General features: G+C 48.6%; 1 protein-coding gene across 1 annotated transcript in view; it reads right to left on the reverse strand.

Moving 5' to 3' along the window:
- The window catches only part of CHD9 (chromodomain helicase DNA binding protein 9), a 139372-nt gene that overhangs the window by 101467 nt on the left and 10275 nt on the right, over nt 1-27630 (reverse strand). The window contains 2 exon segments of the mRNA XM_044269481.1: nt 6017-6156; nt 6158-6355. Coding sequence (XP_044125416.1) covers nt 6017-6156; nt 6158-6355 — 338 coding nt within the window.

The following is a 27630-nucleotide window of genomic DNA, read 5'->3' on the forward strand; positions in this document are numbered from 1 at the left end:
TTCCTGTTTAATTTGAATCCCGCCATCTTACGGCTCATGTGTAGTTTGCATCTCTGATCTCCTGCCCTCAACCACTCATTATAGCTCAATTCTTATCAAACTGATAAGAATACAGCTTACATAAGTGTTTAGGAGGTCAGGAGATCAGAGATAAGAGCTACACATGAGCCGTCAGATGACAGGATTAGAAGAAAACAGGCGGTAACAGCTTACGAACAGACTGATTTTCTAACCCCTGTATCTCAGAAATGCCCTAAAATCTTTAAATCAAGACCAATTGAAAAAAATTGGTTTTTTTTTGCCTAAAATGAGTAAAATAGAATAAAATAAATGCCCCTGAAGGTGTACATGGCTTTTAAAAGAGAGGGGGGGGGGGGGAGAAGAGACCATCTAATGTGTATGGGGAGCTGTCAGTTGATGTCAGGGAGAGAGAGAGGGATCGGACATGATACATTTCAACACCCCATCCTTTTGCCAGATGTGTCTTGCAGCCACTTTCTCCTCCCTCCTCACTGAAAACACTTCCATCCTCAGCCACACTGAGCATGTACTGTGCAGGGGGTGTTCAGGAGAGATGGCCAGACGAGCCTTTACCTATTGAAGGTATATGAGCACCTTAAAAGGGGTTGTCCAGGATAGGCCATCAATATCATACACCCCACACTCCCAATGATCGTTTCTTTGTAGCTCCAGCACAGGAACAACACAGCACCATCCATTGTGTAGTGGACGGAGCCGGTTACTGCAGCGCTGCTCGCATTCACTACAATGGGATCAGCACTGCAGCATCCAGCTCCACCCACTACACAATGGACAGAGCTGTGTATTTCCAGAGCTGGGGCTAGTTCGAAACAGCTGATCGGCGGGGGTACAAGGTGTCAGACCCGCACTGATCTTATATTGATATCTTATCCTCAGGATGACGGACGTTCCCTTTAATCTGTGATCCACTGGAGCAAGCCACTAAATAATTGTGGCTCATCTTGGGTCGGCTGTGCTCCAGAGCTGAAGCGTAAACCAGCTAGGAGCAGCGCTGCAGTAACCAGCATCTTCACAGTGTAAAGAGCTGCACAGTTTCTGCGCTGGAGCTACTTCGGAACAGCTGATCGGCTTGGGTGCAGGGTGTCGGACCCCCAAAGATCAGATGTTGATGGCCAATCCTGAGAATAGGCCAACAGTACAGACATGCTAGACAACCCTTTAATTTGTGGTCCACCGGCACATTTCTCTGGATACTGTAGGTAATCAGTATCTGATCCGTGGGGTCCGACACTCGGACCACCACCAATTAGCTGAGAAGGCACTGGTGCTCGCAGTAGCGCTGTGACCAGAGGTCGCACTACATTTTTTGCAGAAGAGTAAAAATACTCCTCTGACCATTTTTGAGGAGTATTTTTACCCGAGGAGGAGGAATACGAAAGTTGCAGTAATTCAAATACATAATACGTAGGCTTTACACTCGTTCACATCTGCGTTTGGAGCCTCTGTTGCAGATTCTGTCGAAAGACCAGACAAAAAAGCCTCATGCAGCACTTGTGTCCGGTAAAAAGACAGGATCCCAAACGGATCCCATCATAGTCGGTGGAGTCTGTTCAGCTTCTTCCCTGTGGGGTGACAGGACGAGGAGGGGGGGGGGGGAGCAGGGTCACTAGTGGGGTGACAGGACGAGGGGGGGGGGGAGCAGGGTCACTAGTGGGGTGACAGGACGAGGGGGGGGAGCAGGGTCACTAGTGGGGTGACAAGACGAGGGGGGGGAGCAGGGTCACTAGTGGGGTGACAGGAGGAGGGGGGGGGAGCAGGGTCACTAGTGGGGTGACAGGACGAGGGGGGGAGCAGGGTCACTAGTGGGGTGACAGGACGAGGGGGGGAGCAGGGTCACTAGTGGGGTGACAGGACGAGGGGGGAGCAGGGTCACTAGTGGGGTGACAGGACGAGGGGGGGGGATCAGGGTCACTAGTGGGGTGACAGGACGAGGGGGGGGATCAGGGTCACTAGTGGGGTGACAGGACGAGGGGGGGGATCAGGGTCACTAGTGGGGTGACAGGACGAGGGGGGGGGGATCAGGGTCACTAGTGGGGTGACAGGACGAGGGGGGGGAGCAGGGTCACTAGTGGGGTGACAGGACGAGGGGGGGGAGCAGGGTCACTAGTGGGGTGACAGGACGAGGGGGGGGAGCAGGGTCACTAGTGGGGTGACAGGACGAGGGGGGGGGATCAGGGTCACTAGTGGGGTGACAGGACGAGGGGGGGGGATCAGGGTCACTAGTGGGGTGACAGGACGAGGGGGGGGATCAGGGTCACTAGTGGGGTGACAGGACGAGGGGGGGGGAGCAGGGTCACTAGTGGGGTGACAGGACGAGGGGGGAGCAGGGTCACTAGTGGGGTGACAGGAGGAGGGGGGAGCAGGGTCACTAGTGGGGTGACAGGAGGAGGGGGAGCAGGGTCACTAGTGGGGTGACAGGAGGAGGGGGGAGCAGGGTCACCAGTGGGGTGACAGAGGAGGGGGGGAGCAGGTCCAGTGGGGTGACAGGAGAAGGGGGAGCAGGGTCACAGTGGGGTGACAGGAGAGGGGGGGAGCAGGGTCACAGTGGGGTGACAGGAGGGGGAGCAGGGTCACTAGTGGGGTGACAGAGAGGGGGAGCAGGGTCACTAGTGGGGTGACAGGAGGAGGGGGGAGCAGGGTCACTAGTGGGTGACAGGAGAAGGGGGGAGCAGGGTCACTAGTGGGGTGACAGGAGAGGGGGGAGCAGGGTCACTAGTGGGGTGACAGGAGAAGGGGGGAGCAGGGTCACCAGGGACCAGTCACATGAGTCCACGGCTCCTTACCTCTCCAGCGGCCCTGTCATGTTTCCCAAGGTCCTCGGGCAGGGCGCCCCGCTCTCCTTACAACTGCCACCCCGGGAGCTCCCGCCGGCTTCCCCTGCTGCAGGACCTGTATCGCTCCGGCGTGCGCCTAAACCAACCAATAACAAAGCTCCAAGCTGTAAGGAGCTTTGTTGTTGGTTATTTCAGGCACAGGCGGCATCGCTGCGCCGCCCGCGCCGTTCACAGCGCTCACTGCACTGATGAATGTGGGGGGAAAGTCTAAGGCGTATTGATATGCCTTAGACTTTTTCCAGGGAGTAAAATGGCAGGAACAAGCGTCTATGACGCTTGTACAGGCGGTATTGCGACCTCTGGCTGTGGCCTTCTCACAGCTTTCCCTAGGCCAGTGATGACATGTTCACCGGTCACCTGGTCTAGGAGCAGCTCAGCACCATTAGAAGTCAATGGGGCCGAGCATGATACTAAGCAATGTACAGCCCTGTACAGTTCACAGGAGCGCCGGTGCCTTCTCAAACAGCTGATGGGCGGGGGTCCTGGGTGTCAGACCTCCCACCGATCAGATCCTGAGGATACGTCATCAGTAAAAACCCCCGGCTCACGTCAGGGTTGTCTGCGCACCAGCTAGGAGCTGGCGTAGATTCTAGGTATAATGTTTGCCAGTTTTCTGGCATAAACTATAATGTATGTGTCAGGCCTCCTAGTCCCCATATTACTCGCATGCAAAAAGCTGCAAAGTTTTGCGCAGCTTTTGACTTGTGCCCAAATTTGTGACTTTGCTACATCAGCAATCTGTATAGGAGTATGAAATGAATGGGAGGACATCGCCTTGTTCCTGCAATACCCCTCTGTAAAACAAAAGGTGCGCATCTACAGATACATGATCCACAGTACCCACATCTGTGGTGCATCGAATGCTGGAGAGCAGCTGCCGCGTATGGCGCCTCTCCAGCGGATCTCTTATCCTGCCACCTAATAGCCTCCTGCAACGTCGTGTCAGGCAGGGAAGGGTTAACTCAACGGCTAAGAAAAAGGCATCTTCTGATCCTCTCGGGAAAGACGGGAGATTTAAGGAGGTCAATGACAGGGCTACCAGTCTCTAGGGAAAGCCGTCACGGGGAGAGGGCGAGCCTCACGGGCACACACCGCGCACATTGCAGAATTGATAATTACTAGCTGGGATATGAATCGGAAAAGGCTGCCCGGATACAAGCGGCTGCGCTGAGCCTGCCCTTCCACACGAGAGCAGGGAGGCTGGCGTCACTGTGTAGTCAAGGCAATTAGTTGACATCAATGCAGCGGCTCTGGCACTGCGGGCTCCTGGACTGTGCCCCCCCCCCCATCCCCTCTTAAAGGTACGATCAATCCAACTGCACAGATGCTCCACAACCTGCCCTCCGCTCTTACACGGGAAGCAATCTACAATACACCGCCTTAATACAAAGACCGGTATAGCCACCCAGACGATGCTCCCTCCCCAAATATCTGCAATGCCCCTTCAACACATTTTAATACATTGATTAAATGGGGGGGAATCAAAAATAATTCCCATCGTCCTAGAATAAAGCACACCCGTTCCTGAGGCTTTTTTTTTTTTTTTTTTTGTAATCAGGTCACATAAATTGCCTTAAAGGGGTTATCCCACAATTAATCTGAAAATCAGACATCTCTGACAGTCTCTAGAACCAGCCGTGTACCTCACATGGGTCCCAAGATCTCCTCAATCATTGCATGTTGCTCTCCTAAGCAGAAGGTTCAGGGGGTGTGCACTCTCTAAGGGGGCGTGTCCTTTCTACCGCAGCTGGCGGCAGTTGAAGGATGGAACTGAGCATGTGCTTCCGCCTCAGTGAGGTGGACAGAGAAATCAGAAAAAGAGCAACCAGCAGGTGGCGCTGTACAGATAGATTTCAGTGAATACCTTAGTGGCTATACAAAAGTTTTAATTACATGCAATTACAAAAGTATTGAGAATATTTTTACATAGCCAAAACGTCAATGGGGACGGATCCGTTTCCTATTGTGCTATATTGTGTCAGTGAAAACGGATCCGTCCCTATTGACTCACATTGTGTGTCAGGATGGATGCGTTTGCCTCCGCATCGTCAGGCGGACACCGAAACGCTGCAGGCAGTGTTTGGTGTCCGCCTCCAGAGCAGAATGGAGACTGAACGGAGGCAAACTGATGCAGTTCTGAGCGGATCCTTTTCCATTCAGAATGCAATAAGGGCAAAACTGATCCGGTTTTGGACCGCTTCTGAGAGCCCTAAACAGATCTCGCAAACGGAAACCAAAACGCCAGTGTGAAGGTAGCCTAAGCAGTGACTACAGTGGCCAGAGTTACGGAAACGCACAAGAAGGCAGCTCGCCTTCAGTGCATGGGACCTATGCAAATACCGTAGCACAGCAAGTTACGGAAACCGCGTAGTCTGCTGTGCTATGCTCTTTGCGCTGCTCCCATCTGACATAGGAAAACGAAAGAAAATTACGTTCGTGTACATGAGACCTAAGGGTGCATTTACACGACCGTATGTATTTTGCGGTCCGCAAGACGCGGATCTTCAAAAAATACAGATGACATCCGTTTTCTTTTGCGGGCCCCTCGTAACTACATATTCTTGTCCTCAAAACGGACAGGAATGGGACATGTTCTATCTTTTTTGCGAGGCTGCGGAAAGGACTTGCACACGGAAGGCATCGGTCACGATGGTTAGCAGAAAATGGTCTAAAGCGCCTTTTTCAGCGGTGGTCGTGCCTGCACACTAAAGGATAAACCGCTGGCATCTCTGGTGGCCGAAACCGTGGGAGCCGACACAGGCTAATGCTTTTTCCTGTAGTGTGCAAGCACGACCACTGCTGCAGAGTTGCAGGGTGGTCGTAACACGATAAAAACATGAATCCAGCCAGCAAAGGAGGCAATATGGACAATCACAATACATTAGTCAGTGCCTTGTATTAACTTTCTCTACAAGATAAATTCCACTTGCTGAAGGGAGACAACCCCTTTAATGGGTTGTTGAAGGGGTATTTATTGAACATCCACAGGATAGGAGACGTATACCTATGTTGAGAACAGAGGACCCATCCCTTGTCCTCCGAGGTGAAGTGGCTGCCAGCTGAGGCTCCCGTGCGAAAAAAATTATTTTTCTATAGGACCATGCACATCCATATTTTTTGCAAACTGTACAATCACTTACCCGATTTTCTTCTCTTTAATTTTGGAGGTCAGCCCAGCTTTGGATTTCTTGCTCTCCTTTTCCTTGGGTTTGGACTTTGCTTTTCTTCCCCGCTTCTCCTCCTTACCCTCTGAAGAGGAAACACTAGGGAAGTTCTCAGGGGCTCATGACCCGAGGAATGTTCCTCTCGCCCCTCTCCTTGGCTTTGGCAATCGCTTCCGAGATGATCCGATTGGCCTTCTCCTGCTTGCTCTCAGAGTCGGTCTTCTTCTTGGGCCTCTTCTCAGAGGCTGACCTCACCTTGGATTTCGGCAGCTTGTGGTAGGTCCGAGAACCATCAAGCTTTTTGGAGGAGGGAGGCTAAAAAAAAAAAAAAAAAAAAAAAGAAGGCGAATGGCTATTAGTAGGGGACATCGCTAAAGCAGCATTTACCTACAAAAAGTACAAACCGGCCAACGTAATCGGAGACCTCAGGCTGGAATTCGGGGCATAGTCACATGCGGCGGAAGTTCCTGTGACTGCAGAAATCTATGCTGCAGAAACAACCCCATTCAGAAGATCTGCCGTGTGCGATTATACCCCAAAATTTTGACATACCGCAATTCCTTTTACAATGCCAGTGTACAATACCTCCCTGGGCATCAGGTTAGCGAATCTGGACGCTTTTTACTCAATCGTATCACCAACATGTCCTGTAGTGCCGTACACAAGAGGTCATGTCCGGTCACAAATTCCAAATTAGGCCTCATGCACATGATCCACAAGGTGCAGATAATGTCCATGTTGCATCCGCATTTTTTGTGAACCCATTGACTTCATGGGGTTCCTCTCCGCATGTTCTATGCTTTTGCGGAACAGACCTACGAATCTGGAAAGCATGCGGATCATCCATGTGCTTTCCGCATCCGCATGTCCGTTCTGCAAGAGACTTTCCAGCAAGCTGGACAGTGTCACCATAAGGGGCTGTTCACACAGAGGCTTTTGACTGCTGAATTTGGAGTGGATACCATGCTAAAAAGTCGCCAGCAGGCGCAAAGAATCCGCCTCCCATGGTTTTTAATGCTGGAACAGAATCTGCACCATGTAAACATCGGTTAAGACGCCGATTACAGATGTTCCTCAGATGTGTCTGATACCACACATGGTCCTGCACCTACTGGTCCAATATAACAGCACCTGCTGTCCTCCATGTGCAGTCGGACTAAGGATTTGACTGGCCATAGACTCTACAGGGAACCTTCCTAGTGGGCCGGTGCCCTGGGAGCCACCCAAGCCCTCCTTACACCGCCGGCCACGTACATAAGGATCCGATACTCTCAGCATTAATGAATGCTAGGTACCTATGCAGGCAGCTGCGGGTGCCCTCCTCAATTAAAGTCCTCACGACAGTGATACTGCAGAATACTGCAACGGGGCGGCAGTATTTTGTGCTGCATTGTTTCAGCTATGGCGGTATTTTGGGCTACAGTACGGTACTGCTGTCCCTGCCTACGTGCATTGCCCCACCTACAACATGGGGCCAGTTTTAGGTTTTTACCCAAGGCCACTTTAAGGGCTCTTTCACACCTGCGTTATTGTCTTCCGGCATAGAGTTCCGTCGTCGGGGCTCTATGCCGGAAGAATCCTGATCAGGATTATCCTAATGCATTCTGAAATCCGTTCAGGATGCATCAGGATGTCTTCAGTTCTGGACCGGAACGTTTTTGGGCCGGAGAAAATACTGCAGCATGCTGCGCTTTTTGCTCCGGCCAAAAATCCTGAACACTTGCCGCAAGGCCGGATCCGGAATTAATGCCCATTGAAAGGCATTGATCCGGATCCGGCCTTAAGCTAAACGTCGTTTCGGCGCATTGCCGGATCCGACGGTTAGCTTTTTCTGAATGGTTACCATGGCTGCCGGGACGCTAAAGTCCTGGCAGCCATAGTAAAGTGTAGCGGGGAGCAGCATACTTACCATCCGTGTGGCTCCCGGGGCGCTCCAGAGTGACGTCAGGGCACCCCAGCGCATGGATGAATGTGATCGCATGGCACGTCATCCATGCGCATGGGGCGCTCTGACGTCATTCTGGAGCGCCCCGGGAGCCGCACGGACTGTAAGTATACCGCTCCCCCGCTCCCCACTACTACTATGGCAACCAGGACTTTAATAGCGTCCTGGCTGCCATAGTAACACTGAACGCATTTTGAAGACGGATCCGTCTTCAAATGCTTTCAGTTCACTTGCGTTTTTTCCGGATCCGGCGTGTAATTCCGGCAAGTGGAGTACACGCCAGATCCGGACAACGCAAGTGTGAAAGAGGCCTTAAAGGAGTTGTCCCCCATATGCCCGGGCTCCTCACAATGAATATACTTACCTGGCTCCCCGCAGCTGCTTCTCCCCATGCGCGGATGAAAAGATCCGGTGTCTTGGGAGCAGCCAATGGTAGATGGGGACGAAACTCACTAGCGTCACCCTCAATGCTAGATAGGCTCGTCCCTGTCTGCCATTGGATGCTCCCTCCCGAATGGTTTCATTTGCGCACAAGGAGAAGCAGCTGCGCCGGTGCAGGGACCAGGAGCGGCACGGGGAGCCAGATACGTATATTAAGTGTGAGGGGCCCGGGCATACGGGGGACATTTTTTAGTCTCGGACAACCCCTTTAAAGGGAGTCTATCACCTAAAATGACCATTATACACCCCAAACATGATGATATCCATTACATTCCCCATTTTATAATCTTACCTTTCATATTGCTGTCCGTCGCCTATTCGCTCTTAAAAACACTTTTATTCCATATGCTAATCGGGTTCTGAAGGTGCCCAGGGGCGGCGTTTATGCGGCCGGTGCCCAGGCTCCACGGCGCTGTTCAAATCGAACCCCTCCCCTTTCACCCCTCTGGCCCGCCCTCGGTTTTCCATTCAGAGCGTTTAATGTGCATGCGCCGGCCCGTACATCCCGTTCTAGCCGGCGGAAGTAAACTGCCAAAATATCGGGATGTACGGGCCGGCGCATGCGCATTAAACGCTCTGCTGCCTCTGCCCTAGTGAGTAATGGAGTGCGCAGGCGCCGGATTGGTCATTGACTGGAGGATGGTATCTGAAGAACCGAGGGCGGGCCAGAGGGGTGAAAGGGGAGGGGTTTGATTTGAACAGCGCCGTGGAGCCTGGGCACCGGCCGCATAAACGCCGCCCCTGGGCACCTTCAGAACCTGATTAGCATATGGAATAAAAGTGTTTTTAAGAGCGAATAGGCGACGGACAGCAATATGAAAGGTAAGATTATAAAATGGGGAATGTAATGGATATCATCATGTTTGGGGTGTATAATGGTCATTTTAGGTGATAGACTCCCTTTAAGTTACCAGTCCAGCCCTGGAGTAATGTGTACAGTTCTGGGCTCCTGTGAACAAGGCAGGCAGAGCTAGAGAGGGTCCAGAGGAGGGCAACTAAAGTAATAACTGGACTGGGGGGACTACAGTACCCTGAAAGATTATCAACATCAGGGTTATTCACTTTAGAAAAAAGACGACTGAGGGGAGATCTAATTACTATGTATAAATATATCAGGGGTCAGTACAGAAATCTCTCCCATCATCTATTTATCCCCAGGACTGTGACTGTGACGAGGGGACATCCTCTGCATCTGGAGGAAAGAAGGTTTGTACACAAACATAGAAGAGGATTCTTTACGGTAAGAGCAGTGAGACTATGGAACTCTCTGCCTGAGGAGGTGGTGATGGTGAGTACAATAAAGGAATTCAGGAGGGGCCTGGATGTATTTCTGGAGCGTAATATTACAGGTTAGGGGGCATTCAGGCGACCGTATTTTGGGTCTGCACAATAATAGACATTTCTAACAAAGGGTGGGATGCACATGGCCGGTATCTGTGTTTTGCGGATCTGCAATTTGCAGGAGGGAATTTTTTTTCCCTAAGATGAGGAAGATTGCCTTCTACCTTATGGGGTTTTTGCCTTCCCCTGGATCAATTTTGCAAGATAATTGGGGCACGTTTATCAAACTGGTGTAAAGTAGAACTGGCTTAGTTGCCCATAGCAACCAATCAGATTCCACCTTTCATTTTTCAGAGCAACTTTGGAAAATGAAAGGTGGAATCTGATTGGTTGCTACAGTTCTTTACACCAGTTTGATAAATGACCTCAAATGTCTGAACTGGGTGTGCGGATGTCTTTTTTCAGCCTTACAAACACGCCATCATTCTGGCTTATGCCTTGGTGCACATTTATGAAGTGTTTGAGACCCTTTTTCCACCTCATCCAACCAGTGTGGTGTAGCTCAGCATGAAAGGGATGCGACAATGTGTGCACACAATTCTGCCATAAAGTAAGCCACCTGATAGGAGGTGTAAAGGGGCACCAGATGTACCAGCCAGCACCAGCCACTTTGATACATCTGGAGCAGTTTTAGATTGTCTAGTCCTAGTTGACACTGTAAATCTTAGCAAGTCTGCAATACTGGCACAGATTTACTAATCCTATAGATGGTGTAAGCTTAGACCAGCTGCCTGGACCTGCACCACAACTAACTTAGTTTATCAAAAAGAAAGACCGACTTAGTTTAGCAAAAAGAAAAACCGACTTAGTTTTTCTTTTGATAAACTGACTTAGGCCTCATGGACACGACTGTACATTTTTTGCGGTCGACATAAAAACCGGATGACATCCGCGTGGATTCCGTATTTTGCAGAACGGAACAGTTGGCTCTTCATAGAACAGTACTATCCTTGTCCGTAATGCGAACAATAATAGGATATGTTCTATTTTTCTGCGGAATGGAAATACGGACATACGGAAACGGAATGCACACGGAGTACCTTTGTTTCTTTTTTGCGGACCCATTGAAATGAATGGTTCCGCATATAGTCCTCAAAAAAAAAAAAGAAAAAAGGAACGGACAAGGAAAAAAAATAAGTTTGTGTGCATGAGGCCTTAATCAAAAGAAAAACTGACTTAGTTTATCGCTCATTTGGAAAATATAAGTATTAATCTGATTGGTTCCTATAGACAACTAATCCAGTTTTTCTTAGCACCAGTACTTTAGTGCAAAAGTAACAAAATGGCCCCTCACAGACCCTGGGATACAGCTAATGACTCTGGCAATAGATCTGTAGAATTCCCTGATCCCTATGGATAACACGATAATTTAATGATATTAATATACATGCCATAATTGAATGGAACGGAAAGGTCAGTAAAGACGGAACGGAGGCCGTGCCGTGAACATCAAGTCATTTCTTATTACAAATGTAAGCAGTTTGGTTAAACTGACTGCCTCGATATAACGGCTTTTCCCTACCATCCTACACTGCTGGTTTATTATATTATTTCAGTCAATATCTGCATTCCCCACCCAAACGCACCACCTTGTACGGAGCAGGAGGGGGATGGAGGCTATTAAAACCATTAATCCACAATTTTATATCGAGGCCTCGTTGTGTAAACTGAAGTAAATCTGCCGCATTCCCCACCAGTTCTAGATTAAAACCATTCATTTACAATCGTATTGCAAAAATTGCATTGCAAATTTTCACGCTCGCATCCATTCCGAGCCTCGGAGGCCGATAAATCACGGAGCAGCATGTGCCAGCGCTCTGCAAGTTTATTACAGCAGCAGGCGCCTACGTGAAACAGGGATAATGTAAGTGCCAGCTGCAGCCTCAGGACTACGAGATAGATCGACGCGCATGTGCTCTGCGGTCCTACAGCAGCGTGCAAACGTCCGTAAAATCGTCACCTGCCCAACTGTATAGGAAAATATACTACTGGCACTTGTACTAGTGGCTACGGCAGATCGCCAAAAATTCTACCAACCAGGAAAGTGATCAGTCGAACAATCTCCATTTCGAAGGCTCATTGCCCCATGGGAAGGTAGCAAGCGACCATATGAAAAATGAGCAAACGTCTGATCGCGCGTTTTATGTACACGGAAAAACGATCTCTTGTTGACATTTAAACTGGATGTGCTGCCGACATTAAAGGGGTTGTCCTAATGTTTAATACTGGTGACCTATCCTCTAGATAGGTCATCAGTATCAGATCGGTGGGGGGTCTGACACCCGGGACCCCGCAGATCAGCTGTTCGGATCCGTCCTGCCGCTATTTCGCCGGCGGCACGGCGAAATAGCGGCAGGACGGATCCGACAGTTTGAACAGCCTATCGGATCCGTCCTGCCGCAAGTGTGAAAGTACCCTCAGGGTACTTTCACACTTGCGTTGTTTCATTCCGGCAGGCAGTTCCGTTGCATGAACTGCCTGATCAGGCAAACTGTATGCAAACGCATGTAATTTTTCTGACTGATCAGGCATTTTTCAGACTGATCAGGATCCTGAACAGTCTGAAAAATGCCTGATTAGTCAGAAAAATGCATTGCAATACCGGATCCTTTTTTCCGGTGTCATCAGGCAAAACGGATCCGGTATTTATTTTTTTCTCATTTTTGAAGGTCTGTGCATGTGCAGACCGGAAGGACGGATCCGGCATTCCGGTATTTTGAATGCCGGATTCGGCACTAATACATTCCTATGGGAAAAAAATCTGGATCCGACATTCAGGCAAGTCTTCAGTTTTTTTCGCCGGAGATAAAACCGTAGCATGCTGCGGTTTTCTCTTTTGCCTGATCAGTCAAAATGACTGAACTGAAGACATCCTGATGCATCCTGAACGGATTGCTCTCCATTCAGAATGCATGGGGATATGCCTGATCAGTTATTTTCCGGTATAGAGCCCCTGTGACGGAACTCTGTGCCGAAAAAGAAAAACGCTAGTGTGAAAGTAGCCTAAGTAGATGAGATTTTTAAAATCATACGTACACGGTGTGGACATTTTCCACATGGACACTGACCTGCGGTACAGTCTTTGATACCTGCAGCATGTCAATAGTTTGTGAAGATTTCACCCTTTGCAAAATCTATGCAGATTTTGGTGCTAATTTGGTTTAGAAATGAAGGTGTTTGAGGAAGCCGCAGAACTCACCGGAGGTCTGGTCAGCGCCGCTGCCTCCTCACACATTACCAAGCATAGCGCCATCCATTGGATAGTGGTTGTGCTTGGTATTGCAGCACAGCACCATTCATTTCAATGGGACTGAGCTGTGCCTAAGCCATGTGACCGACAAACTTGACGTCACAGGCCTAGATTAAGGCCAAAGCACCCAAGGAGCAACGGGCCTCTTTATACAACTGACTGGCGGGGTGCTCAGAGTCAGACCCTAGAACACCCCTTTAAATGAAACAAACTGGCTTTATTATGGAACCAAGAATCTACTACGACAAAGATGAACCTACATGCCCAGTGATTCTAACTAACTGCACACAAAAGACTTAGAAATACTAATAGAAGGTTTCTTACAAATCAGTCAACTAGTGCAACTAAAGAAGGGGCGGGAGTTGAAATTTTTATTTATTTTTTAAAGGACAGCAAATAAGCTTTCTTTCCAAAAAGATAAAAAAGCTGAGCCTCTGATGCCACCAGATGTAAGGTAGATGTGCTGCAAGTCAATGCTCAACCTTTTAAACTGGCCTTTAGACAAAACTTAGGATTGCAGCTAAGCCAGTACCTCATCTGCAGATGGCTGTTTCAGGTCGATTGCCCCTAATTAACGCAGAGCAGAAACAACTGTCTAAAAGGGGTATTCCAGATGGTTAACATTATCCACAGGATGGGGGATAACCATCAGATCGGTGAGGGTCCTACCACTGGGACCCCCACCGATCACAAGAATGAGGCCCCGTACCCCCTGCAGCTAAAGACAGGAGTGGCCGATTGCACATGCGCGTGGCTGCTCCACTCATTTCTATGGGAGTTCCGGAGATAGCCGAGCGCTGTACTCGGCTATCTCCGGAACCCCATTTCAATTGGGGGAAAGCTGCTTCCAGACACGTCTGGTGCCAGCTCATTCAATTCACCAGACCCCTTTCTCCCCACAACGGGAGTCGGAAGCTCCTCATACACAAAAGATGTCGGCAATTCCTAGGTCAGGTTCAGTAGACAAAGGGACGCTCGGTGGCTCAGTGGTTAGCACTGGTGCCTTGCAACGCTGGGGTCCTAGGGTCGAATATGACCATGGACAATATATGGAGTTTGTATGTCCTCCCCGTGTTTTCGCGAGTTTCCTCCGGGTTCTCCGGTTTCCTCCCACACCCCAAAGACAGACTGATAGGGACCTTAGATTGTGAGCCCCATTGTGGACAGCGTCATGATAATGACTGTAAAGCGCTGCCGAATATGTCAGCGCGATATAAGGGCTCATGCACACAAACAATTTTTTTTTTCCCTATTTCCGTTTCATTTATTTTTTTTACAGGTCCGTATGCGGAACCGTTCCCTTCAATGGGGCTTTGAAAAAAAAAAAAAAAAAGGAAACAACGCCATGTGTATTTAGCGTCCGTTCCGCACAAAACATAGAACATATACTATTCTTGTCCGTCTTGTGGACAAGGACAGGCACTGTTACAATGGATCCACAAAAACAAACAAAAAACTGATGCAACACGGACGTCATCCGTTTTTTTGTGGATCTGTGTTTTGCGGACTGCAAAATACATACGGTCGTGTGCATGAGCCCTAAGTGCGTAAGGCCAGGTTCAACTCACTGTTTCGTTTTGTTGCTGCACAACATATCTTGCACAGGCAATTTTACAGTGACCTATACGTCAAAGTGACCGGTGAACGCAACGTCACTGACCTAGGACGAGGCCACCTTACTCACCTGAGCACCGCGGCCTCTTTAAATAGCCAATAGACGCGGTACCAGGAGTTGAATCCACGCTGATCCGATATTGATGACCTATCCTGAGGATAGACCATCAATATTAAAATCTCAGAGACAATCCCTTTAAAAAAGAAAAAATTTAATAAAACATATATACTGTAATGAGAGACTTACTGAATAACCCGCGCTGCACACGGGGTCATTTATCAGGCCACCGACGCCCCCAGATTGGCGCGGCGGCCCTCTGTTATCACTCCGCCTATTTGAAGACGTCACATACATCGCACTTGTGTCATCAACATAAGACCTGTTCAAGTTGTCCTAACGATCTTGGGGGGGAAAAAAAAAACTTTTGGAAAACTTTCAAAATTTCGATCCTAATAACCTGGCGTAACCTCTGCTTCCCGCAGGTGACATTTTCACGTATGTGCCATACAGCAACGTCACGGGAAGTTTAAAAAAATAAATAAATAAGCGCTCCCCTTCCTTTGTGGAGCCATAATAGAGGCTCGAGGTCCTGGACGCGACGCGAGAGAAGCGGCACGTGTTCCTTCAGAGCTGTCAGCAGTGTGACAGCTGAATGGAAGATCCCATCAGGAAGTGGTGGTCCACCTATACACCCCCCCCCCCCCCCCCTCTTACGCGAGGCCGTTCTGATCTACATGCTGGAAGGTTATACAAAGCCGTACGGACAAGGCGTACACACCCACGCGCCCATATACAGGTTACGTGCTGCACTCCCTGGGATCGGAGCCCCGTTTATCCTGCAGCACGGCCATCCCCGACATCCATCCACTCCCCACGGAGAAAGCGGAACGTGTGAAAGCACGATTAACGGCCACGTCCGCAATAGACAGATCACACAAAGACATGCAAGCCCAAAAGGGGGGGGGGGAATATATATAATTTTATTTTTTCAAAACTAAATCCACCCCCCCCCATCCCATTAAAATAGGGGGGGGGGGGCGGATTTAGAAAATCCCTCTTTGCACTCTCACCTAGCACTGGGCTCCCATGGGCAGTCGACGGGGATATCCACAAGCATCCTGACTCCCTAAGGCACTGTGTACCACGGAGTCCTGCGGCAAGGATACGAAGAGCGCGCTGCTGCGGTTAAAGGGCCTGCAGCCTGAGAACTACGGCGGGCACCACCGGCTTAAGATGGCGATGGAGCAAGGCCAGTTCCAAGGGAGGTTATGCAGCCCCCCTCCTCTCTCACTCTCATTCAGCCTCTCACTTACCCTTCCTCTTGGCCTCTTCGCTGAAGACATTCTTAATCTCCAAGGTTTTTTTTTTTTTTCCTCCCTGCACCCCCCCCTCCTTCCAAAACTCAGCCCCCCCACCACCACAAAAGAGCCCTCAAAAGCCAGAGAGAACCAGGCTTCTCCCGTTCAGGAGCATCAACCTTACACGGCAACTATACATTGTGTATCCTGAATGTTATTATATTTTTTTCTTCCTCCTGATGAAGCTGGAAAGAGGGGGGGGGGGATGGAAGGAAGGAGGGAGAGGGGGGATACCGCTCTGTGTCTGGGTATAGGCAGAAGCTACGAATAAAACCAGATAGGAAGAAAAAAAAAAAAAAAAGCAAGAGAAAAAAAAAAAGAAAGCTCCGTAGCATCAAAATGCATCAGCATGAATATTAAAAGAGGACGATAAAAAAAAAAAAAATAAATACATATACACAGAGCACAGCACAACGTCAGCGGCCAGCAGAGGGCGCCGAGCAGCATATTTCTATTCTGCTAGGATCAGAAGATTAACACCTTCACTACCACAGCCCTATAGAAAAAACGAAAAAACTGAAATAAACCAAAAATAGAATAAAAAACCATATACATACGGCTATACAGTCGTGAAGGAGTTCCCAGAGATGCTTAGCACTTGTCGGCCCTTTTGCCTTCACTCTGCGGTCCAGCTCACCCCAAACCATCTCGATTGGGTTCAGGTCCGGTGACTGTGGAGGCCAGGTCATCTGGCGCAGCACCCCATCACTCTCCTTCATGGTCAAATAGCCCTTACTTTCAAAGTTTTCCAAATTTTTCGGACTGACTGACCATCATTTCTTAAAGTAATGATGGCCACTCGTTTTTCTTTACTTAGCTGCTTTTTCTTGCCATAATACAAATTCTAACAGTCTATTCAGTAGGACTATCAGCTGTGTATCCACCTGACTTCTCCACAACGCAACTGATGGTCCCAACCCCATTTATAAGGCAAGAAATCCCACTTATTAAACCTGACAGGGCACACCTGTGAAGTGAAAACCATTTCAGGTGACTACCTCTTGAAGCTCATCAAGAGAATGCCAAGAGTGTGCAAAGCAGTAATCAAAGCAAAAGGTGGCTACTTTGAAGAACCTAGAATATGACATATTTTCAGTTGTTTCACACTTTTTTGTTATGTATATAATTCCACATGTGTTAATTCATAGTTTTGATGCCTTCAGTGTGAATCTACAATTTTCATAGTCATGATAATAAAGAAAACTCTTTGAATGAGAAGGTGTGTCCAAACCTTTGGTCTGTACTGTATATAGTCCATATACACCTCTGCCATGTTCTATACCGTTATATATAGTCCATATACACCTCTGCCATGTTCTATACCGTTATATATAGTCCATATACACCTCTGCCATGTTCTATACCGTTATATATAGTCCATATACACCTCTGCCATGTTCTATACCGTTATATATAGTCCATATACACCTCTGCCATGTTCTATACCGTTATATATAGTTCATATACACTGCTGTCATCTTATATACTGACATATATATATATATTCCCATCCTGATGGAGCAGTAGGTCGAGCACGCACCTTGCCACTCCTGGAGGCAGCAGATTGCTATATTCCACTATAGCCGGCAATGGCATAGAGAATGAATGCAGATTCAGGTGCATGCTCAGCCTGCCTCTCCATGAGGATGGAAACATGGGACCCCGGTTATCAGGATCAGTAGGGGTCCTAGCGGTCAGATTCCTTCCAATCAGTTAGTTATCCCCTATCCTGCGGATACGGCATAACTTTCATACAACCCCTTTAAATAATCAGCCAGGGGGAGAGCGGGGACGCCCCTATACACATAAGATAGTCGGCCGATCCCGCCGTAAGAACTTTCAAGACGTATTTCTAAAAAGTTGGGTGAATGACATGGGTTGGATTTCTGAGGGGTCTGCACACAAGGTGAATATCGCAGACAGTAGATAATATATGGTGGAAACAAACCCCACGATGTGTAAATCAGTCGCCCCCCTCGCAATGAGAAGCACATGAGCAGACATGGTGAGGAAGCCCTTGGATGGCAGCCTGACAATACACCACGCCTGGCGGGCTCACCGAGGATTAGTGGTGGGCCGTCAGTCACACTCCTCTCTGCAGCCCTTTGATCACCCTGCTGAGTGTGAAGTTTTGTCGCTGTGACAGACAGCAAGTTACATAAGACAACTTCATCACGTCTACTCCAGGGTAACCTCTCACAGCGCAAGTGGCAGGGGTCACCCGGGCGGAGAATTCAAAGCACCAGACATGGGGCATGCTCATTAGACAAGGTCAAGGGTCAAGTAGAGTCTGAGGATTTATAGCCAGCTAGAACAGACTAGGAGAGAAGCCATAATATTAATGGGGGGTACGTCAGGCCTAGCCTGGGGTTACACACCACAACTTTACTACTGCACCTGGAGCCGGTTCCAGACCCCCGGACAGCCGCCTGATCTGACCAGTCACCCGTGTGTGGCGCTGTCTTTATGATAAGTGCCTGACGTATTATATCTGTATGCAAATAAACCTCATATACTGCAATGCTACCATAAGTTTCTATAAGGCCACTGTCTGCCATTTCTCCTTCTGCAGACCACCTAGCAGACGTAAGGAATCTTATAAATTAACTTTTATTCCAAAAAGAAAAGAAAATAGAGCCACCAGAAGTAAGGTAGCGGTCCTATAAATCAATGTCTGACCTTGTAAATAGGCCTTGAGAGACAACTTAGGATGGTAGCTAAGCCAGTACCTCATCTGCATATGGCTGTCTTGGCAATTGCCCCTCATCAGTGCAGAGCAGAGAGGACTGGTTTAAAGGGATTGGCTCATCTCAGACATTTATCAGCTTATCCTAACGATGTGTCATCAGCAACCAGTGTCAGATAGGTGCGTGTTCCACCTCTGGGACCCGTTCCTATCTCCAGAACCCAGAATTCTCTATTGTGGAACATTCAAAATGGCATATTGTCTTGCTATGATGGGACAGATTTTTCATGGGCCCCAAAGTGAAGGAGAGCTCACCCCTCCATTCACTGTTAAGGGACTACATGAAATAGCCAAGTCTGCACTATGCATCTTTCAGAACTCCTACTATGATGAACAGACAGCACACTGCGAAAGCGCGATCACTGCTCCATTCTACGTTATGGGACTTCCAGAAATAGCAGATTGTGCTCTGCAATTTTCGAAACTCCCATAGCGGTGAACAGATAGTGGCCACGCATGTGCGGCTGCTCTCCGTTCACTTTCGGGACCCAATTCTGGAGATAGGAGCTGGTCCCAGAGGTGGACCTATCTGACACTGATGGCATATCTTAGCAATATACCACCAATATATGAGATAAGCCATCCTATTTTACTCAGAACCTGGATGCTATACCTGCGCCAAGCATATATGCTTCCTAGCAGAAGGTAATCTATTCTCCCCTACTACATCCGTGACACACAGGTTCTACCAGGGGACAACACCAAAAGACAACAAGAAGGAAGGGGAAAGACACTAGGCCTCACCGCTAGGGAAGGAAAAGGGTTACCACCTATAAAACCCTGCTCCTGGCCCTAACTCCAATCCGTATGGGCACCTCTCGATGGTAGAGATGCCCATACACAGGAACCTAGAAAACCCTGGTTACCCTCGGATGCCCTAAAAGGTAATGACAGGGCAGAGACAACCCTCGATGGTAGAGATGCCCATACACCGGAACCTAGAAAACCCCGGTGACCCTCTGATGCCCTAAAGTTAATGACAGGGCAGAGACAACCTTCCCTGGTGAAGAAACCAGCGTCTCGCTGAAGCCTTGTAAACAGGGGGGGGGGGGGATACAGAACACAAGAATCGGGACACTTAACTTCTGAGGATGATGGATAAACAGGACTTCAACAAGAACCAAATTTCAGCTCTTCCAAAACCAAATTAAGCTATCCAGAGCAAGGAGTGATGGGTAAAATCAGACTAAATAGGGAGAGGTAAAGGTCACATGATCCACACCTGAACAGGAGGTGTGGACATACCAGCAACACGCAGACAAAGTGAAACAAAAAGAAGCTGTCAGATCACTAATGTGCAGTCAGTCTTTCAGACCTTCTAACACCTGTCACAGGTGTGACACTATGCTGGTGGTGCATGCCGGACTGATTCGACCCCAACTAATGGAAACTGATCACAACAGATGCTCAAAATAAGACGGATCAGAAGAACAGAAAGCTAAATGCAGATGCTACCTGCGCACGTGGCGGATTACGTACAGATTCCCATGTGGAAACCCCGCAGCGTAATCCAGTATCAGTAAAGTGTATGAAATTACCCAGATCTCATGTACATTTAGTTTTTTCGTTCGATGCAAAAACTGACCTGTTGCGCAGATTTTGAAATCCGCAGCGAGTCAATTCTTTGTGCAGTGTGGATTTCTCCCTTTTCACAGCACGGGCGAGATCTGCGGCAAAATTGCTTCAAATTCACACCAAAATTCGTGTGCAACACGTGTTTTTTGGCGCAGAAACGTACAGAAATCCGCAAGGAAATCCATGCAGAATTTCTGTTTGTAAACCCTGTGTGCAGGAGGTCTAAAGCTGGTTGAACACACAAGACCGCTGCTGGTTACTACCAGTTTGGCGACTAACCGACTGCCCTGACTTCTTAATAAGTAGCAGGTATGGAGGATAAGCTGCTTCCAGGCAACGCTTATCACCTAGAGGTAAAACTGATAATAGGCCACCATTTTCCAACCAAGGCCTCACAAATCTCCTTAGGCCAGATTCACATCGGGCCCTGACTATAATGGGGTCCAGAAGAGATCTGGCTGCCAAATATGCCGAGGACAGCAGTTTCTGTCCGGCCGATTCCCGGCATTTTCTGCTGGAACAGCCAGCCGCAGGGGGGAAGGTAGCCTTAGGGGGTTCCTCTGAAGACAGAGGCAGTTACCACTTTTCTAGTAAGGATCAGCCTCCTCAAAGACACCCGACATGGGGGAAGATAAAGATGGCAACTGGTCTGGATCGCAACACAGCAATGCAACGTTTCGCTCTCCCACAACCAGTCTGCGGTAGGGGTTCCTCCATGGAGAAAAAAAATATGAAATCTATCTAAAATAGTTTACAACAGGTAAGTAACTTTACACCACGATCCTAAAAATGATTCTCAGTCAAGACATGAACAATATTAAAGAGCATCTGTCACCATTAGAAACCCAATTTAAGGGGTTGTCCCACTGAACGGAAGGGCTCCATGCCCGTCCTGAAGTCTGTGCTGCGGATGCGGAGACACTGACTTGAATGGGTCCTCGATCTGCAAGATATGGCAAAATAGGACAAGTCTTAGGCTACTTTCACACTTGCGGCAGTGTGATCCGGCGGGCAGTTCCGTCGTCGGAACTGGCCGCCGGATCCGCCGATCTGCTGCTGCCTGAAAGCATTTGTGAGACGGATCCAGATGCGGATCCGCCTCACAAATGCATTGCAAGGACGGATCCGTCTCTCCGCTTGTCATGCGGGCAGACGGATCCGTCTTGTACATTTTTCTCATTTTTACCGATCTGCGCATGCGCATGCCGGAACGACGGATCCGGCATTCCGGTATTCTGAATGCCGGATCCGGCGCTAATACATTCCTATGGGAAAAAATGCCGGATCCGGCGTTCAGGCAAGTCTTCAGTTTTTTGGGCCGGAGAGAAAACCGTAGCATGCTGCGGTTTTCTCTTTTGCCTGATCAGTCAAAACGACTGAACTGAAGACATCCTGATGCAAACTGAACGGATTACTCTCCATTCAGAATGCATGGGGATATGCCTGATCAGTTCTTTTCCGGTATAGAACCCCTGTGACGGAACTCTATGCCGGAAAAGAAAAACGCTAGTGTGAAAGTACCCTTAGGCTACTTTCACACTGGCTTTCCGTTTGTGAGATCCGTTCAGGGCTCTCACAAGCGGTCCAAAACGGATCAGTTTTGCCCCAATGCATTCTGAATGGATAAGGATCCGCTCAGAATGCATCAGTTCTGTCTCCATTCCGCTCTGGAGGCGGACACCAAACACTGCTTGCAGCGTTTTGGTGTCCGTCTGACGAAACTGAGCCAAACGTTCTGAATGACAATAGAAAACGAATCCGTCCTCCATTGACTTTCAATGGTGTTCAAGACGGATCCGTCTTGGCTATGTTAAAGATAATACAAACGGATCCGTTCGGAACGGATGCATGCGGTTGTATTATCTGAACGGATCAGTCTGTGCACATCCATGACGGACCCGCACCAGACGCGAGTGTGAAAGTAGCCTTACCCGAAAGTCCACGGAAACGCTTCATAGTGTTTTTGTGGGCTTCCGACCCATGCTTCCTCTCAGCAAAAGATAGGACATGCCCCATCTTTTGCCGTATCTTGCAGATCGCAGACCCATTGAAATCAACGGGTCCAATTCCACAGCACAGACTGCACATGGCCGGTGCCTGTATATTGCGGACCCACCGTTTGCAGTCTGCAACACAGGCACAGGATTAGGGTCCGACCACTGGGGTCAGTACAGATCATGAAACTGGGGGCCTGTCCTCCACTGTTTGAAGGCAGCGGTGGTCACGCATGTGCGTCGCCACTCCATTCATACTCTATACAGAGTACAAGCGCTCGAAGAGTTGAATAGAGCAGTGGACAAGCATGTGTGTCAGGCCGCCTCATACAAACGGCGAGCGCGGGTCTCCGTTCATGATTGGCGAGAGGGAGAGACTAAGCAATCAGACTCCCGCCAATTAGACACTTAGGGCTGATGCCATAATTGACGTAACAAATGAAAAATCAGACATCATACAGTACATGACAATCTCTTCTAACAAATCTAGAACCAGCCCTGTACCTCACATGGATCCAGAGATCTCCCCATTCATTGCTCCAATTGTTCTGCTAGATGTATTTCAGGCTGGCAGCTGAGGGAGCGTGTCCTTTCTGGGGGGGGGGGTCGTTTCTGTTGTTGCCCTTTTATTGTAACTGCCACAGCCTCTAACCGAAGATATGGCTGTTGACAATTGAAGATTTAAACTGAGCATGTGCGACCACCTCAGTGAGGTGGACAAGAAATAAAAGAAAATAACAGACCGCAGGTGGCACTACATAGATATTTTATTGACTAGCTCAGGGGCTATACTACATTTTTAATTACATGCTATTACAAGCTTATTCAGATCCAAGTTCTGGTTTGAAAAAATATTTATAATAGAATATTTTTTCGTGGCCACAACCCCTTGAAAAAGAGCAATAACCCAGAATTCCCTAATGTGGCACATTCTAACTGGAATATGGTCTTGCTACGATGGGGAAAATTCTTCATGAGAAAATATTTATTTTTTAGCAGAACATTTTTCACATCTGCGGCGGGATCTCCGGAGGGCTGTTCTGGTAGACAACAGGCTGCCGGGGTTCTCTGGATCCGTCATTGCCAGAAACTACCGCCTTCCCACCGGACCCCACTGACTATAATGGGGTCCGGCAGAGATCGCTACCTGGCAGCGGTTTTTGTCCGGCCATTTCCTGGCATTGTCTACTGGCCGATACACCGGGACACAGGTGTGAAAGAAGCCGTACACAGGATTACGCCACCATTACCATGACACGTAGATAACGATTAGCGGAGGAGACCCCGTTACGGTGGACACGAGCGCTTTATAAACTGTGGCGCTTGGGCGGTAATGAGATATCGCTCGCTCGGCCCGTAGTGTGTAAACCCGCAGAATCCCATAGAAAGGACACAAGACATGCAGAGATACAAAAGCTCGGCCGGGCTGCAGATTTAACCGCTTCCCTGCCAGCACAAGCCGGTAACAAAGAAACCGGTTGAGTCACCATGATGTCTGCGTGAGCCCGAGCAGCGCCGCTGCGGAATATGTAGACGCCCCATAAATAAATAATGGCAATAATGAAGATGATACGAGGACCCCCGGAGACCTCCCCTCATAAATCACTTTACACTGAAAAGGTCTGGCAGCCATCATTTTTTTAAGTTTTTTTTTTTTATTACCGCTTAGTAATGAGTATTACTAGTCAGGAAGACCATTAACCTGCTCCATGCCAGACTCCCTGGAGAAGAAGAATGGAGTCACGGTACAAATGTAGCAGTGCTGACTTGGTTATGCAACTGTCCCACTGATTTGCATTGCTCCTAATGAAGCTCACGTGCAGCACGGTCACCTGCAGTCCCTATGTAAGACCAGATACAAGGACGTCGTGCCAAGCGACAAACTAATCTCTGCTATAATACAAACAGAAGACACTGGTTTCCTGCCATTTAAGCCCCAAGGCCTTTTAAGGCTGTTTAAAGATCCAACTTACAGATGTGAGCGGAGGTGATCACGCATGGTCACTGCATCCCGTGTTAACCCCAGGTGTCCCTGGTGGTGGGCACCTCTTTTTTTATTTTTCCCCCTGACTCGTCTTCCTGTTCACCCTTCACCCTGAGGGTCGGCCCAGGCCAATAAGCAGGCGTGCTGGTGTTTGGTGAGTCTCCAAGGTTCAGTAATAGTTTCCTGCAGCATGTCCCCCCCCCCCTCCCCTCCCCTCCCTCCGTGCACCAGCGTAATAACTGGGATCATATTACATGGCGGCCTGACATCCCTTCTCCAGCAGTCGGTTGGAAAGGAGGAGGAAATCAGACTGACACGGAAGTACTGCAACTCCACGGCCTGCCTTCCTCTGGAGCTTCACAGGCAAATGTAGCAGAGCCACATTGGTCACTAAACCTCCTCGGGAAGACTTGCAGTCCTATGTAAAACCACAGACACATATTACAGCATTGGGAGCTGTGCCAGATGAAATATGAGCTCTGCTATATCTGTGTGTAACGGTGGCTAATGCAAATTCTGAGGAAAGCGATTTACAGGCGTGGATTTCGTTGCAGATTTCTGTGCCAATTACGGTACATCCCCCAGTGAAATGAAGGGAGACCGCCTGCTTTATAAAATCCGCAGCACATCCTTACTTATGCAGTAGCGGTACGTTATACCGCAGCGTAATACAGCGCAGGAATTGACACTTCTCACCCCCTATAGAATAACATGGGGGAAGTCTTTATGTGGAGTATTTTCTGGCGGAATTTTCCACCATGTGTGAAGGCACCCAAGCGCTACTTTCACGTCAGGTTTTCAGATCCGGCAGAGAATCTCAAAACCTAAAATAGGCGACTTTCACACTAGCGTTTTTGCTAGATCCGGCATGGTTCTGCAAAAACGCTGCCGTTACCGATAATACAACCGTCTGCATCCGTTATTAACAGATCCGGTTGTATTATCTGTAACATACCCAAGAGGGATCCGTCATAAACTCCACTGAAAGTCAATGGGGAACGGGTCCGTTTTCTATTCTGTCCGAGAAAACTTGGATTGTGGGTAATGCCGGATCCGTTTTGCCCCACATCCCATGATGGAAATCCCATGAAGCTTGCTGCGGTTTTCTCTCCAGTATGGGAACGCCACCAAATGGAACGGAATGCATTCTGGTGCACTCTGTTCTGTTCAGTTCTGTCCCCATTGACAATGAATGGGGACAAAACTGAAGCGTTTCCCTCCGGTATTGAGATCGTAGAACGGACCTCAATACCAGAAGATGTAAACGCAAGTGTGAAAGTAGCCTAAGCAGAAGACATTTCCAAAATCTCATCTACACGGTGCAGAAAATTTTTCTAGAAAAAGTTTTTGCGGGGTATTTTTAGCCGTGGAAGAGTATGAAAGTTGCAGTAATTCAAATCATAGGTATCATATATAACGTTAAGGGCTTGTTCACATCGGCGTTGGAGGCTCAGCATCCGTCAAAAAGACCAGACAAAAAAGTCCTGCAGGCAGAACTTTTTGGTCTGGTACAAAAAACAGGCTCCCCAACGGAACGGAGTCAATGGAGTCTGTTCAGCTCAGTTCGGGTCAGTTATGGGCCCTATGTGTGGCTTTTCGATGTAGCTGTCACCCATTGCTAAGCGAAGGGCGAGATCTGGGGCAAATGTGCGCCAAAATCTGCAAGTAAAAATCAGAGATTCCCGGCACTCCAGAATTATGATACAATTAGTTCATATTTTATTGTGAATAGTCAAACCTCAAGATGCACACACTGCGGACCTGCATAATAGATACCGGCCGTGTGCATCCCGCACTTCTGTGGGATCCACTGTCAAAACACAGATTCTTGTCTGCAAAACGGACAAGAATAGGACGTGTTCTGTTTTTTTGTGGGATACTTTCTAGGTTACTTTCACACTTGCGTTTTTCTTTTCCGGCATAGAGTTCCGTCACAGGGGCTTTTTTGTGGGATGGACATATGGATGTGGACAGCACACGGCTGCACACATGCTACATATGACCTTACCACATCGATGGGTCAGTCTATCTCTCCGCAGCGTTCTAGTGTCTTCTGGACGCGTGGCTTAGGTGGCCTGTGTTCAGATTGTCAAAAATTAAATCTTTCCTCGTTGCCCATAGCAACCAATCACTGAGCGGCTTTATTTTTCCACAGCCGTTTGAGAAATGAAAGCTAATCTCCGGTTGCTATGGGCAACAAGGACAAATGAGGCCTACTGCACCTAGTAAGCCTGCTTTATCCTAACCAGTAGTGACACAGGAGGCACGGGGGCTGTCCTGCGGATACATATCACATTTCTCTGTTAGATCACACTATACAGGACGTGTTTTAAATGGAATCATTTATTTAAAAAAATTCTTCAGTGTCTATTACATGTGTGCTATGACCCCCCCCCGCGTGTCTTTTTCTATATGGTCTCAGATTGTCCACTTAAATGGGTTGTCTGACTTCAGCAAATGGCATTTATCTAGAATAGGTCATCAGTATCTGCTCGGTGGGGGTGCGACGTTCGGGACCGCCGCCAATCCGCTGTTTGAGAAGGCAGCGGTGCTCGTAGCTTTTCCTAGGCCAGCGACGAGACGTTCAGTCACATGACTAGTAGCCGCTCAGCCCCATAGAAGTGAATGGGGCTGAGCTGCGATACCAACAGGATAGGTCATCAGTATTAAAATCTCGGGAAAAACCCTTTTAAACGTTGTCTACATGATAAATGCCATTTGCTGAGGTGAGACAACCCCTTTAATGTGCTGAGCGCTGGTGAGAAAAAGCAGATTCTAGTGCGGCGATTATTACTGGGTGACCTGCACAATACCAGGAATCACGCCACCCTCCATGTACAAGAGGCTCCAGGAGATTGGACTGAGCCTCTGAGCATGTGTGACCACCAACAGTGGACATGTAAAGGATGTTTTAAGGGAAAATTGTTTTACAAGAACACCAGGGGGCGCCATAACTAATATGTAATTGGCATGATCTAACAGAATAAATGAAAGGGGTTTTCTGAGAGCACAATACTGTTGACTTATCCTCAGGATAGGTCATCGGTATCTGATCGGTGGGGTCCAACTCCTGACATGCCCACCCATGAGCCGTTTGATGAGGCACATGGCCTAGATGCAGCTCAGTCCCAATACCAAGCACAGCCGCTATACAATGTAGGGTAAGCTGTGATGAGGAGGCAGCGCTTATTGGAGCACTGCAGCCGTCGGACCGTTCAGAATCCTGAGGATAGACCATCAATATTAAAACTCCCTGAAAAAATTGTTGTAAGGAAAAACTAAAGGAACCGGGCCCTGCTCATCGTCTGCCCAATACCATCCCTACACGAGTGAAGCATGGT

This window comes from Bufo gargarizans, chromosome 10 (genome assembly GCF_014858855.1).
Source record: "Bufo gargarizans isolate SCDJY-AF-19 chromosome 10, ASM1485885v1, whole genome shotgun sequence".
In the NCBI taxonomy this organism is placed as follows: Eukaryota; Metazoa; Chordata; class Amphibia; order Anura; family Bufonidae; genus Bufo; species Bufo gargarizans.